At 31.7% G+C, this 16,273-nt stretch overlaps 2 protein-coding genes across 7 annotated transcripts in view; both read left to right on the top strand.

Annotated features, from left to right (window-relative positions):
* Positions 1-2,193, top strand: part of LOC107454929 (ubiquitin conjugating enzyme 10) — a 36,748-nt gene extending 34,555 nt beyond the window's left edge. For all 6 annotated transcript variants that reach the window (XM_016072277.3, XM_071178184.1, XM_016072279.3 and 3 more), the window contains exon 2: positions 1,090-2,193. In XM_016072277.3, coding sequence (XP_015927763.1) covers positions 1,140-1,604 — 465 coding nt within the window. In that variant the 5' untranslated portion in view covers positions 1,090-1,139 and the 3' untranslated portion in view covers positions 1,605-2,193. The remainder of the gene's footprint in view (positions 1-1,089) is intronic.
* LOC107436625 (multidrug resistance-associated protein 1) overlaps positions 1-16,273 on the top strand; it is a 143,942-nt gene that overhangs the window by 14,656 nt on the left and 113,013 nt on the right. The gene's annotated exons all lie outside the window — the stretch shown is intronic.

Below are 16,273 nucleotides of genomic sequence, written 5' to 3'. Positions count from 1 at the left end.
AATGAAAATCGGTTAATTTGTCTAAATATCTGTAATTATTGTGAAAAAATTTCTTACAGCAAAAATTTCAGGGTTTAACCTTTTTGTTAGCCTATTCAATGTTGCTTGTATCAGAGTTGGCAAGATTTAAAACAGGATGGATTAGTCCCCGGTTTAAACTGTCCAAAACCTTTTTATTCAAATTATGTCATTATTTTTTAAAAAAAAAAATATCGTGAAAAATGAAAGGTTAACTGTTGAACAAGAAACAAAATGACGACAAGTTTTATTTAAAAAGTTTATTATTATTTTTAATATCTCATTATTTATTCTTATGCAAAAACATAATTTTATCAGTATTAAAAGCATATTTAAAAGATAAGGTATTCACTTTTGTTGTTCATTGAATTGTGGAGCTTCAAAAGTCATGAATCTTTTCCTCTTGTATTATTCTCCTGTTAAAGTAAATTGTATTAAAAGTAATCAAATATTTATTAATATATGTAATTATTATGTGTACAGTGGTTACACATATAGAATTTTTACTTATGTTCTACAGAGTGCGTAGCGTTTTTAAAAGCTTTTCGTTTTTTAAAAGCCCTTAAATGTACTTTTTTCTTGAGGTGTTTTTAAAAAGTGCTTAATTTTCCCTTTTCCAAAATTAAGATTTTTCTTTTACCTTGTTGATTTTCGCCACGAATTGTGCAGAAAAACACTTGTTCACATTGTTCTATTCAACGTTTTCACAATTAATTCCCAATCTATTTCGGAGCATCATCAGACCATAGCTTATGAAAACGCCATTCGATTTGCATGATTCAAAAATTTTGACCATTGTCAAAAACAATGCCAAAAGAATTTTTTTTTTTGACATGACTGATAAAACCGTCAATTGTCAAAAACTTACCAACCCTGCCTAATTATGATAGTGCTTATTTTTTGTTGAATAATTTGGCTACGTACCCTGTTCTAGGTTTTGTACACTTTAAGGCAGTAAAACCCCCCAAAGAGTTTATCTTTAGTGGTTTCATTCCACCTATGATTATTATGTATTTCATATATTGTTAAATTAACAAGAAAAGAAAAGTCATTTGTTGTATTTTATTTCAGTTGTGCCTAGTTTTATTTCATTCCTGACGGTTATTTTTGGTGTGTGTGCCATGGCAGCCACAAGGCGTTTGCAGAAGGAGCTTCAGGATATCCGAAAGGCAAACATGAAGTGCTTTCGAGACATCAGGGTAGACGACACAAACATCTTGAGTTGGCAAGGACTCATAGTGCCAGATAGTGCTCCATACAGTAAGGGTGCCTTCAGGATAGAAATTAACTTTCCTGCCGAGTATCCATTTAAGCCACCCAAAATATTATTTCGTACTAAGATATATCATCCCAACATTGATGAGAAAGGTCAGGTCTGCCTGCCCATCATCAGTGTGGAGAATTGGAAACCCGCAACTAAGACAGATCAGGTGATTCAAGCCCTCGTAGCCCTTGTCAATGAACCTGAACCGGAACACCCTCTACGAACTGATCTTGCCGAAGAGTATAGCAGGGACCGTAAGAAGTTCTTTAAAAATGCAGAAGAATTCACAAAAAAATTCTCCGAAAAGAGACCATCCGATTAAAAATTATTCTACCTTATGTTATGTTTTTCTTTTTTTTTTTCTTTTTTTGTTTTTTGAAGCAAATGAGACACTGGAGGACTCAGTATATATTGTGATCTTTTCAATATTAAATAATTTTTTAGTAACTAATTATGTAATTTAATTAGCTTGCAGTTAGATTATAATTTATCCACACTCTCTTTTTATTTTTTAAAGGAAAAAAAATTTTTGAATCGATTTTTTTTTGTGCCATTTTTTTTTACGTGCTTAATAACAATTTAGTGTTGGATGATTCTACAGGTATTTGTAACTATGCAAATGTTTTTTTTATTTTATTTTCCAAACTTTCAACGAAGAGGTAATATTGTATTGTGTGATGCACATATTTTGAGTGTATTCTATTTACATTTAAAAAAAAAGAAAAAGAGCCTGATTGAAGCAGCCGTTATATGCTCAAATGTAAACTGCATGTGTGTGTGTTAAACAATTATGAAAGGCTAAATTGCATCAGTTTCACTTAGAGGTTTCTTCATCATAATGTATAAAAACAGTTTTGAACACTTTCTGATGTTTGTTTTATAGCTTCCAATAAAAATTATATTTCATCTTCTTTGTCCTAAATTTATTTCCTTCATTCAAAAATGAATGGCTTGAGATAGAGAGTTGCCCTTATTTTTGAAAGAACAAAGGAAAAAAATATTTTAAAGCAGTTGATAAAAATAATGTAATGTCCTTTAATAATGTCCTTTTTTAAAGGCTATTTTTCGATGGCTCTGTCGTCATATAAAAATGAGGCTTTTTACGAATAATATGCTATTTTTATAACTGCTGTGAGTTTGCAACTGTTATAGGTCAAGTTAACAGGGCCTGATTATCGTCTAGGGCCTTTAGGGGGGCCTCAAAAATTAGAAAAAAGTCCACAATATTACATATAAAAGAAATACAGTTTATCTCACAAAAGGCATTTCGAATATTCTTTGTATTGTGATAAATCCTGTAAACATTGCACGAATCAATTTCGAAAGTACAGCTGATTTGGTGCAATTTTTACTCAATGGTTTAAGGAAATGCGATGAGAATGCATTTTTGCAAAGTCTCTTATAAAAGAATAGTGTCAATAAGAACTAAAAGCTTAACAAATATGTAAAGCTGTAGGTGGAAGAAGGCTTTTAGCAAAAGTCACTGACTTCAATTGTTTGTGGTCATCAAAATATTTGTTGTTTTATATTTTGCTTTAATATTTAGATGAGTAAACTTTGTCTTAGAAAAATAATCTTCAATTGTCTACTTTCTAAATTTTTTAGAATGTTTTTCTTGAATCATGCAGTTCAATAGATTATTTTTATAGTTAGGACTATTCTACAGAAATTTAATTTCAAAATATTTTGTTAGGGGGCCCCTAAAATTTTGTGGGCCTGAATTAGTCTTGATCGGTCCCTGCAAGTTAAGCCTATGTAAAGCCAGCGCTGTCTTCGCATATTTTGAAAATGGCGCAAAACGTTAATATGGAGATAAGCCACAGTTATGTGAAAATGAAAATAGTTTGTGGTCTGAATGAAAATCGATATTTAAAAACTTACTCCACATTACCTAGACCCGCAAAAACTGAATACGGCAGTAATTTTGATAATTTTCATCTAAGTGGAAAAATGTCGCCACTTAGGCGATTTTTAAAAAGGTTTAATACTTATTATTTAAGTTATTTGTGTGTTCTAAAACCCAGATAATTCTTCACGGCAAGATTATATCGTTTAAAATCATCGCATTGCTTCAAGCGTAAAGCAGTTTAAAACTGAGCCTTTTTATTTTCCTTGGAGACAAAGCTTCGAAAAACAGCTTTAAAGCAGAGAAATAAAGGCATTTTTAATTCATGTATGATATGCTTTTGTCCCCTGCACTTGGTATCAGCAACTCTGTTGCATGGCGGTGAGAGCTGCAGCTAATTTTTCATCGCAGATTTCTTATAATTTTAACTTGAATCTTAGAGTTCAAAATGTGTGAAAAGCTTTTTCTTTTTTCCTCAAAAATTTTGGTCACAAGATGACAGGTTTTGTAGATATATTAATCCATTTTAGGATTATAGTATGAAAAATGTAAATAAAGAATTTTTATGAATAATTTTAACTTCTTTAAATGTGCAAATTTGTCTTTATGAAATATAAATTGGCAATTATAGTTATTTAATGAGGAGTGTGTTCAACGTAAAATTTGTTACCCGGCTTCGGAGAGATTCAGTTAATTAAAAAAAAAGTGGTTGAGATCAGACATGTTGATTCTATCCGCTATGAAAGATTCTGTGTTCTATCTATTCATCTAAACGAGTACTTATGTTCAACTCCATAGCCTTGTCATTTCGAACCCAATCCAGGAGACAAGGGAATTCTTGGATCAAGTATAGGGAGAAATTTGCCTTCATGAAGGACTTTTTGATAGAACTAACCGCATTTGCGTCACCTCCCACAGTTAGCCAGACGGCAAGGGGACTCTTAACTCATGATCTGTCTACTACTGAGGCTATTTATGTCAGCATTGGTCGGTGCAACCTGAGAATTCGTATCGACCAACCATTGCTGAGATTCGAACCCGCATTCACCTCATTGCAAGGCGTACGCTCTATCCCCTGAGCCATCACGATTCAATCGTATAATTTTTAAAAAAATCTTACAATTTGAGTCGATTTTAAGAATAAATATTTATCTACGATACCAAGCCTAAAAAACCGATGTCCTTTGTAAGCCAATTATGTCTAGAAGCAGCTGTAATGATTTAAAAAAAACTGATAAACGATTATTAATCTACGAAAATAATATAAAATTCACTATATTATTTTATAGATTTCTAACCAATCAGTTTCATAAATTTTTCTAAAAAATATTTAGTTGCACTACACTGTCGAATTAAGTTCCTGTTAATGCATTTCATAGGAACTAACGTTATTCTGTAGTATGTTTTGCTGTGTCGATAATTTTTACTTGGAATCTGGTATAATACACCACAAACGTGAAATTTGCAGGACGGATAAAGCATGTGGTACGTAAATGATCAGCGCATTCATTCAGAGCAGGCATCGACACCTACAATATGTATAAAAGAAGAGATTGAATTTAAGCGTTGTTCTTGTGTAGAAAAATTATGCCTCGTGTAAGAAGGAGAAATACCTACCAGTCTGATTTTGATCGAGCTCGAATGGTGGCCTACCGGGATTGTGGTTAATCATTCCGAAGTATTGCTGGTCGAGATCCCATGACTCGATGCCCAGGAGAATAAATGCTGCTCTGAGTACTGATTCCTCAGGAACCAAATTTCCTGAAAATTTAATCACTTATTCATCCAACTATAATGTTAAATATTCTGTTATTTGCCGTCCTTCCTGGTGTAGCAATTTTAATGGCCAGTAGTGTAGATAACAAATATGAGTGTGACCCGGACTCTAGAATGAAGAAATGTTTCACACATCAAAATAAGGTCACGAGGAGATTCTAGGACCAGTTAAAAACTTAAAATAAAAAGATGTTTGAACAGTGTGTCCAATACAAGTATACAGATTTTATGAATAATCCATGTTACACTTTAGTAGGATTGAAGTTTTATTTTAAATTTTGATTATTTTTCAAAGCAATTATTACCCTGGTTTTGGACTGAATGTTTTTCTAAAACCTTTAATACTGAAAATAGTTAAAAACGACACCTGATGAAAACGATCATCAAATTAGAAGGGAAAAAAATTATTTACAAGTAAATTTTTAATTGTAAAAATCACAACACTTACCTGCTTTATAAATCCGGAGAATTCCAAAATGAAATGCTCTTCATTTGAAAATTTTTATTTTCAAATAATATATGCATAGATTATAACATTAACAACTTCATGATATAACATTAATTTGACATACCTACAAGAAAATTTTATAATTGTAAGATCTCGATAGAATTTCAATATGTAACTTAAAAACAGAATAGCTGAATTCTAGTTGAAATTTATCATTCAAAATTAGAAAATACTCACCAAAAAACACGATACAAATTTATTAGTAATCGGCACAAACGATACTAATACAAATAATTCGGATGATTCTTTATTGTTGTTTTCCGAATTATATAGATACAAAAATGTATACTATTCTATGAAGCAGAAGAATATTCTATAGCTGCTACAGCTCTGCACATTCTGAAATCACATTTATTCATTTTAATGAAGTATAAGCAATGTTGACTTAACTTCAATTTATTATGAATTGAAGATAAAAAAAAAAATGTATTTTACCGTCATACACACATTTGTAACAGTATGCGAAATCGGAAGTTATCGGTTGCAAGTTTGTTTTTAAAAGAAAGGAAAAATTGAGAAATTGATTCTCAAATGTTAGGCGCGTTCTGTTTTAAAATGATTCTGCGATGTTCTGGCTCATTTTTTCAAGTTCTGCCTTTTTCTTAGGGAAATTTTGCTGCTAAAAAAAGCATTCTTATCTACCAATGATTCTGATAGAACTAAATGAAAACTTAATAAATAATAGCCTGAAAATATCTTTCCCGCTAGAGGGCGTATTGTAAGTCGCATCAGAGTTTCAAGTCGATATTTTTAAAAATTATAATTTTTTTTATATAAAATGTTTAATAATTATAATTTCAAGAAAGAACATTTTCTTAATATGCTGATAGAAACAAAATGGAAAAAACATCAAGCATGCAATTACATATGTGACACAATAAGAAGTAATAAGCGAAAAATAATTTTATTTTAAATTTAATTTAGTTTAAATTTCTCCTATTTAAATTTCAAACGATTTTTATCTCTTTTGAGTCTTTCATATTTTTGATAAAAATTTCGATACAACTGTTATGATTTGTATCTGGCAGCATCTAATGTCTCTCTTGCTTATTTTATTAAATTTTTTTATATTTTACTTGTTACATCTGGTCTGGTCAAGCGTGGGCCTATAAAATGAAGGATTCGAAAGAGGTAAATAAATTTTTCTTAACAATACTCAGGGCCAGTAAATTAGCCAAATCGATTTTATTCCGAATTATTTTATAAAATACAAATTCAACTAAAAGTCATTTTGCAGTTATGGAGGAGCAATGAATGGGAGGGCGAATTGTAAACATGCAAAAATAGTTGAATACTGCTCTTCATTTGAAAAAAAACGCTTCACGAGAAACGTGGCTTTTCAACTATTTTCTTTCTATTGCTATAAACGCTTAAACAGAATTTCAGAGAAGAACAAAATGTATTTTTGAAAAACTTTTTGTATTTTAAATAATAGACCCCAGCAGCAAAATAACCAATATTGGCCCTACATAGAATTTTCCGTTTCACCCGATATTTTATAGCCACTTGACAAGAAATATTGATGCTATATAGAATTGTCACCCGATATTTTATATCCATTATTTAGCCGGTGTAGGTTCTATATTGGCCAGTAGGCCCTATATCAGCCCTTCTAGGAACAATATTAAAAAATCTAGACATCCCAAAATTGATTCCTTGCCTCCCTCACACCTATTAAACCTGGGGTCTGTCCAGACATTTTGTGAATATAAAATAAACGTTAAGTCACATTCTATCAACCAGGGCCCTGCTTTTGTGAGTTTGTGCCAATAGGGCCCTGTTATTGCAAAAAAACTTTTTCAATGAGTTTTTAAATTGTGAAGACATACAAGACTAAGCTCAACACTGTAAAATAATAATTTAAAAAAATAAACAGCAATTGCTGCTATTAAATTAGAGATGCAACATACAAATATTTAGCCTATACTGCTGAACGCAGAATATTCATTTCGGACGAATAAAGGAAGAAGCGTCTGCCGAAGACAAAACTTAGTTCGTTTACATCCGTCTTTCTTTGCCCCGAAAACCACACACGTAACCTATGACGTCATCGGTAGCGGATCATTTATAAGCAAAATGGCGCTCTATCTATAGGTTAGAATGTTAATTAAATACAGCTCATCGAATTTATTGTAATATAATTTTTGTCGTCTTCATTTAGATTAATTATTTGTTCATGTATTTTATTGTAACCCTGATATATATTTTTCTTTTGCGACGCATAATTAGTTTATGTTCTGCATAGCTGTCTCAGTAAAATACGTAGCGAAAGAATTCAAAACTTTGTGAAAGAATGTGTTCCTTAAGAGAATTGATATGCTTGGCTTACTCAAAAAAGAATGGAAAGAACAGTCGCTAACTTAAACAAATACCACGTTGCAACAACCCATGAGGATTGAGATATCCACGCTTCATCACCCATTCTACTTTATTCTCGTCGTTTTTACATTTAGCACACCGTCTCCTCTTTTTGGATAATTTTATTTTATCAACTAAGTCCAAAATGCAACCCCAACCCTACTAAGCATCAAGCTATTTATTTGTCAAAAATGAATTACGTTGTTTGGGGCTGTTCAAAAAGTACGTACACAAAAATGGAGAAATTTTAAACCCCTCCCCCCCCCTTCGTACATTACCGTACGTAAGGTCTTACTCCCCCCCTTAGAGTACGTACATTTTATTAGTCTACCCCCCTCTTTCATAAAAATTAAAATAACTATGTTTTAAATAAAATTAAATATTTACTTAAGGAGTGTGTAGGATAAAGTCAAATTTAAATTTGGTGTATGTTTATAAAGTACGTACTTTGTATAATACCTCCCCCCTTCCCCATCGTACAAAACCGTACATAATAGCAAATCCCCCCCCTTCGGGATGTAAGTACTTTTTGAACGGCCCCTTTATGTTCTTTGTTAATTTTATGCAGAACATCTGCTTGGAAATAGAATTTCAATTTAAAGAGCATTTCAAGATCAATGAACATCCAGAGCCAAAAAAGGCAGGGGTCCCCAAATCGAATAGAAAGTCTATTTTAGATTTCCTTCTTTAATAAACTTTTTTTAAACTATCAGTATAGTGTAAAACCGTCAGTTTTATCTTAGTTTCTTCATTAATCTATCGTATGAATACAAAAAATCTATATTTCTTAAGTCCATAACTTTCTACTACGGAATTCAGTTAAATTTTCGTAATTACGATGAACACATTTGCCCAGTTAAAAGCCTGCATTTTTACATATCTCAAAATGCGATAAAATACGGGCTACTGATTTTCTTAATTGAGGCAAAAATTTAGCTGAATTCGGCCCTAATGTCAACAAGGATATGAATTTTTCGCAGCTAGATGACAACAATCAGAAAACTGCATTCCGCATGATGAACATAGAATTGTCAGATAATCAATAAAATGGACAGAACGATATTTCGTCGGACCATTGGAGGGGACTTGATAGCTATTTTAGGTTATAGTCAATATTATATGTATAATGAGGAGAAAAATTTAAATAACTCCAAGAAGTTCAATTCTTTATTACTGAGGCAGTGTGGCGGGCAAAGAAATTTTTGCCCCGGGGCCCCAATTAGGCTATGAACATCCATATAAAAAAAAATTTCGGTATCTTATTTGTCCAGATTTTATTACTTTAAATGCAATGACATATATTTATTGTTCGTGGTCAATGCATTGGAGAAAAAAAATTGCTGATGATCAAGAAGTTGTCATGTCAATGTACAGGAGTCACTCTTTGCTCAGAACCGCAATGGCGGTTTTGTTCCTGAAAATTATTTAAACATTCTAAAAAATGGTCTAGAAATATTATATTTTTCGATCAGACTATAATAGATCTAAATAGAACAGACTTTTTTTTCTTCTTTTTTTTTAATGATTGTGTACTGAAATTTGTTATTTTTGGTTTGCAATTATTTCATAGAAGTTTTTAGTAAAAATAATTTCATGAAGTAAATAATTGAATATTCAATATCAGGGCTCGAAAAACAGCCCGTCCTCGGCGGTCAAAAATTCCCCGCGGACAACGAATCTCTCGAATCCGACGTCCGCACGGACGGCGATTTTCCCGTTAATGTTCGTGATATATTTTCAATTTTTGAAATCTTACAAGAGTCTAGCTCCGCACTTCTAAAATGACCCTCTAATCTAGAAATACAGCAACATACTGCGCATTGTGTGTGTGGTGGAATTGATATTTTCTCTGTCTGGGAGTAGTGTTGCGGTTGAAAGGGGCTTTTCAGCAATGAACTTACAAAAAAACACATTACGTACTGGTCTTAAACAAGAAGCGTTAAACGCGATTATGAGCATCTACCTAAATGGAAAACCTCTTTCAGATTTCTGTGCAGAAACCTCTGTAAATCATTGGCTTGATTGTGGAACTGGCAAACGTCATATTTGATTCATTTAGAAAAAGCAGTACCCTCGGATAAATTAATATTCCAGATAACTTGACCTTTGTCATTTAAATTATTTCATAAAAGAAATACTAGGTTACTATTAGTAACCTAGTATTTCTTTTATTACTGTATAATGTAATCCTAGTAACGACTAATTCATTGTGCAATTTATATAAATGTTTGTAATAAATAAGAAAAAATTATATTTTTATTTATTTAGAAGCTACGGGTTAGTTTCAAAGGAGGAAGGGTACATTGTTGGACAAGCCGTCCTTGGGGACGGGTAAAATTTCTGAGTTTTTTCGAGCCCTGTTCAATATATAATATCTGATTGAATTCCTTGCGCGTTTAACTCTCTGTCAGTATTCACTTTATATTTTAATCCTTGTAATGATATATTGTAAAAAAAGACAATAATTTTGATGGTTTAAAAAGTTTTTTTTTTTAATGAAAATGAAAAACGATTTTCTTGCAGTGAATAAATATTTTATTGAACTGACAGCAGTCAGTGAGTGGGTAGGTGACCTCTTGGATCAGTCTGCGTAGGGACCGAGGGTGTGCGATAGGGGTCCTCATTAAACTGTTCTATGGTAAAGTGCTCGACTTCGCGTGGAGGTCGTCGGTCTACGGAAACGGGGGTGCCATCCCCTCTGCAGACGATCAAAATGGTGATGGCATGTCTTCGGATCATCCTCGGGGATGTTTCCCAGATCGTCGCCAATAGCCCATTGTGCAGGTCTAGTGTGACGTAAATGAACTACAACAACAACAAATTCAAAGAAAATATCTTACACTCACTCAAAAACTATTTACATTCCAAAACTATCACATGGCAACCACAAAGCTCTACTTATTGCCATTTACAAACTGGCATATAATGGAGTAAATTATTTTGCAAAAAATACGGTGCGCATAAGTACATAATATCTTACACGGGTAAAGAAGGTAGTAAACGACAGCGGTTCTCATATGGTGTTCCTAAGAACCCCTGGGCTCCCTAGAAAGGAGACAGGGGTTCCAAGAGTTAGGACAGCATTACCAGATATGAAACCCTATATTATAGTTAAACTCTGTCATTTGACTTTCTCACGTTGAAATTGTCCCGCACTGATCGTTAAGACACGGTTTCCAGTTGAACGCCGAAGTGAAGCATCACTGGCTGCGGTTAGTGTGCGGGTGTTTAACCACTTGGATTAGTCTGCGTAGGAACCGAGGGTGTGCTGTATCTGTCCTCGTTAAACTGTTCTACCGTAAAGTGCGCGCAGGTCGTCGGACTACCAAAAGCAGAGGATTGCAATATCCTGTCTTCAGATCATTTTTAGGGATGTTTCCCAGACAATTGTGCAGCTCTAGTGCCACATAAATAGCCTACAAGTAATTTCGAATACCAATAATTGTAAAAATAATTACTGCACGAATACTGTTGTACATACACTTAACTACGCTGTATGCTTATGGGAATATATACACAAACGAGCATTATATATAAATGATTGCATGAAGAGGTAAAAAAAAGTTACATGCTTACATACGTTGTTATTGCATAGTATGTCCGTACTTACGTACATTGTATGCACAAGTGCATGTACAATGTATAAATTGTGTGGATATGTATACATAAGTAGTACGCACAATGTTTATTAGTATGCATGAATGCAAATGTACATACAATATATGCAAGAAACATATATACGTAAGAAAACTTACGCATGTGTGTACAGATGCACATACGTATAGGTACATTATGTACGTATGTACATAATGTACCTATACACATAAAATGTATATGTGTGTATGTAAAAATATACGTACGTACAAATGCGTACGTATATGGGTGATTCTCACGAAACATAACAATTCGGACCAAAAAATTTCTTCAAATTTAAAGTCTTCAGAATAGTAATCTAAAATTTTTTTTGTATACTTCTTTAGCTACACTTATTAATATCTTATAGACAGCAGTGTAGTTTATTGACATTTGCTCGAGAAAAAAAATAAAATAGAAATTCACCAAATCTTGAATGCCAGGAGAATGACATGTTACCTTAGAAGTTAAAAAAACAGCCATTTTAAGTAAATAGTAAGTAACTCAACTTAAGCCTTTATGTTAGATGGACCATAAATTGCTTAAATTAATTCTTTTTATCCACTGTAAAAAGAAACAAAGAAATTTTTGTTGCTGATAAGTACAGAATAAAATTGTGTATAATAATCAATTATTATTTAATAAATAAATAACTTTGATTACATCCAAGCATATTACAATCATACATAAACTAGGTATTAGGTCAATATTTGCTTTCCCTCTTTACAGTATTAGCAGTTAAAAAGAATTTCTGGTAACACTCCAATGTCCTGGGATTCATAAGCCAAGAAAATGACAGCCAGGATAATGACAAATTCGCCATTTTATAGCATATAACTTTACTTTAATTTAATATTTTGGCCGAAGACGTTTGTATTCTGCAGAAAACAACAGTAATTCTTAAAATAACTCAGATAAATCCATGTAGTTTTTGTTATTAATGATTTCAAGAAGCCAGGAAAATGACAGCATAAAAACCTACTCACCTAACATAAGATATTGATTCCTGGCGCTATCTATTTTGGTTATAAATCACTAAATGAAAGTAGCCAGGAAAATGACAGATTTTTATGGGACAAACAAATTATTGTCAGAAAAAATTATTTTAAACGAAGTTTTAGTAAACAATACCCTCTGCGTATACTCTAGAAATGGTTACATAGGATAAGATTTAAAAAAATTAGATTTTGAAAAATGTATAAGAAGTTTTGAAGCTAATTATTATTGGAAATATTGTTTGTGACATGCCAGGAAAATGACATTTTGATATTCAATTAAATTTTTTAAACGGATAACTACAAACCCTGACCTTATAATTTGCCAACGAAACAAGGCATTGAACAGATACTAACAAATTCAAAACTTTTTCCAGAGAAGACTCAAAGACCAGGTAACTCAGTGCATTGTTAGATGACTTCCTATTGTTAGGTAGTAAGCTACTGTTACCAATCAATCGAAATTAAAACGATTCAAATCTTATTTTTAAAAAATATCTATGAGATGTTCCTTCACTGGTTGGTTTACCCTATATCAGGGAGGGGCAAACTTTTTTGATCGAGGGCCAAAAATCGAGAAAAAACAGTTAGGTGGGCCAAGTCAAAACTTCTAAAAAAAATATGATATACGTTTTAATTTAGATATTTGATGAGATTAATGAAACTGGTATTTCATTTCCTTATATTGGTTCCAAGTGAGATGTGCTAATTTTAAGGAACGAGGCTAACAATTCTAGTTGTTCAAACGAAAAACAATTCTAGTTGTTCACATGACAAAGATCTGTCCAAGTCCATTTATCATTGAACGCATGGCACTCTAAATCAACTTAGGGTTTTTTAGTAGCTTTTTTGGGGTTAAAAAAGTTTACAAATAAGTCAAAAAAGCACTAACCATTTTATAAATTTTATAATTTCACAATTATTTACATTACGTGTGCAATTTTTCCATACCCAATAAATGTTAGAACTCACGCCGGCAGAAAAATCCACTCGTTGGAGCTCAAAATGCGCAATCTGCCATACGTGAAGTGCAATTCACCTACAGTAGATTCCATATGTCTGCTCCTCGAGAAAGACAGACCCTCGTTGGAACCAATCTACGTCTATTCTATAAAGAACTTCTACTTTCAACATTTTACCAATTGAAGCTGTCTGTGCTAACTATTTCCATCAATTTATGCTTTGTAGAACAAAAATAGAGAAAGTAAAAAGGTCATCAAAACTTTGTAAAAAAAGAAAGAACAAAAAAAAACTTTTAACAAAGTAGACAAGAAAATGGAGTTAAAATTCTTTCCGCGGGCCGGATAAAACCTTCCGGTGGGCCACAGTTGGCCCACGGGCCGTAGTTTGCCCATCCCTGCCCTATATCGTCTTAATCTTAAAAGAAATTTCCGGAAGTGTTTCGCAGAACTATTTTACCAACTATTTAATTAAATTTCAACATTTTTAAAAATCTTATTCTTTACCCTTTCGCGTTTATTATTTCCTCATTAATATACTAATCAATTTTTTTAGTACCTTAATTTAGGTTTTCTTTAAAGTAAAGTTCCTTTCTAAATTATAGTCAAGCTTTTTTTTAAAGACTTATATTGCTCCAAGGGATCTACTCAATAATTTCGCTATTTCCAGAATGAAATCTGTTTGATCGAAACATATTATTCCTTGAAAATTAAGACGAGGAAAAAATTAACTTTTATTATTTATCTAAGCTTATTCCATTTATAACGGTATTAAGGTTAAGGATATGCGATGAAAGCCCAGTTTACTATTATACTATAAATGCATTAAATCATGTAGCTNCAAGGGACCTACTCAATAATTTCGCTATTTCCAGAATGAAATCTGTTTGATCGAAACATATTATTCCTTGAAAATTAAAACGAGGAAAAAATTAACTTTTATTATTTATCTAAGCTTATTCCATTTATAACGGTAAGGTTAAGGATATGCGATGATATGCCAGGATATGCCAGTTTACTATTATACTATAAATGCATTAAATCATGTAGCTTAAATAATTTATTTCAAGCAAATTATTTAATAATTTTAAGCAAATAAAGGTGTAAAAATAAACTCGATTGAAAGATTCCGAAAGTATACCCTAAAATATATGTAGAATAAACTTTGAAATCGATATATAAAAAATACCTTTTCAAACAACTTCGAGTAGGACAGGAAAGCTAACTTGCTTTAAATAGTTGTTCTTGTAACTATTTAATTTCGATTCCTGGTGCTGGGGGACGTTCCATTTTCACATTCGCCTTTCGAAATTTCAATTGTAAACGGAATTTTTTTATGTCCTTAAATTAAAATGTTAAGGCTTGCAGCAAAAAAAAATTGTACTGCATTGATTTTTTAACAAAGCAGTGAATTATTAATTTTTTCAATCTAAGAACCTGTGCCTATAACTTATGTAAAACTTATTTTAATATCGAGTGAAATAATTTAATATGTTGTGTAACTAAATGGATAATCCCTAGAAACTGAATTGAAATATAAAAACTTCATTGATTTAAAAAAATAATAGATAATAATAAAAATAGACATGTTTTGAGCGTACAATAATCAAAGTCACAAGTTATTCAAGCCTGACAAGTCGAATGGGCGATTATATTTGAATGCTCGAAACTTGTTAACTTTTACTACCCACTTCATATGTTTTGAAGCCAGTTGACTTTTTATTGTCAGTTATACTGTTTTACAGTTGGGTCTTGATCATTATTTTGATAAGGATTTTACACTCGTTAAAGTAAACATATGCATTTTAATATTTTAACAGGATTCATGTGGTCTTTAAAAACGTAAGAACATCAATATTGTAAAAGTTATATTTAACTTAAAAATTAAAATTTTGAGACCAGATATTTTCAGTTAATGAAATTAAATATTTTATCTTTTAAGTTTTTGTGCCCCTATTTCAGTATCTTAAGTATTTTACAAGCTCTGTTTAGAAAGAGAGTATCAGATATACATAAGGACAAACAAAAATAATCGTAGGAGCATTATTTGATGGTAAATGTAGCTTATCGTAATTGAAGAATATGCTGTACGGCACTTAATGGTGAATTTGCGAAAGTAAGTTTCAGAATGTAACGAAACATGAGGATGCTATTTTCTAATCATCTTTATCCAAAGAAAACCATGAAACCTAAATATCAAGCAGAATGAAGCGATTTTTTAAACAATTAATCATACAATATGCAACATATTATTTCAATATCTTATTCCTAAACATAACATATTTCAATGTTTTTAAAATGCCACTAAACGTTCAACAATTCCTTGAGTTATAGAAAAAAGAAATATCGTAAATTATAGAAAACTCTGTGAATGTGCAATAGAATTACTATACAATCTGCATCTTATTTTTCAAGCACTTTTTTTCCCTTCAAACTTTCTTGCCTAGAAGACTCGATTAAAGCTGTAAAAATGATAATCCCTAAAATTTTGTATATAGCTATAATAAGTTATGTTAATTTGATTTTAGTATAAAATCCTCGAATAAATATAGCAAAAAGAACATAATCTAAATAATATCAGATAAAAAGTTCATGTGTTTAAATTCTGAAAACTCAGAACATAATAAATAATTTATAAATCGATTCAAATTTTCTTTTCAAAGGGGATTAAAATAATTTTTTTTTTGCTTTTTGGACAGAAATCAGCTTAAAAATTGTCTATTGCCTAGAAACTTCTAGATATTTTCTATTAACAATTAATAAGACCTCTCCAAGCAATCACAGAACTTTATTTCAATTTTTTTACGATCAGATTTTGGTTGCCTAGCAACCTAGTAAAATTAAGCATTCCTCTTTTGAATTAGTCAATGGGTTATCTTAAAATATTCATTTGCGCAGGCTACCACCACTGACCAT

The sequence above is a fragment of the Parasteatoda tepidariorum genome, chromosome 3, assembly GCF_043381705.1.
Source record: "Parasteatoda tepidariorum isolate YZ-2023 chromosome 3, CAS_Ptep_4.0, whole genome shotgun sequence".
NCBI classification, from domain to species: Eukaryota; Metazoa; Arthropoda; class Arachnida; order Araneae; family Theridiidae; genus Parasteatoda; species Parasteatoda tepidariorum.
This window is presented reverse-complemented; position numbering and strand designations above follow the sequence as displayed.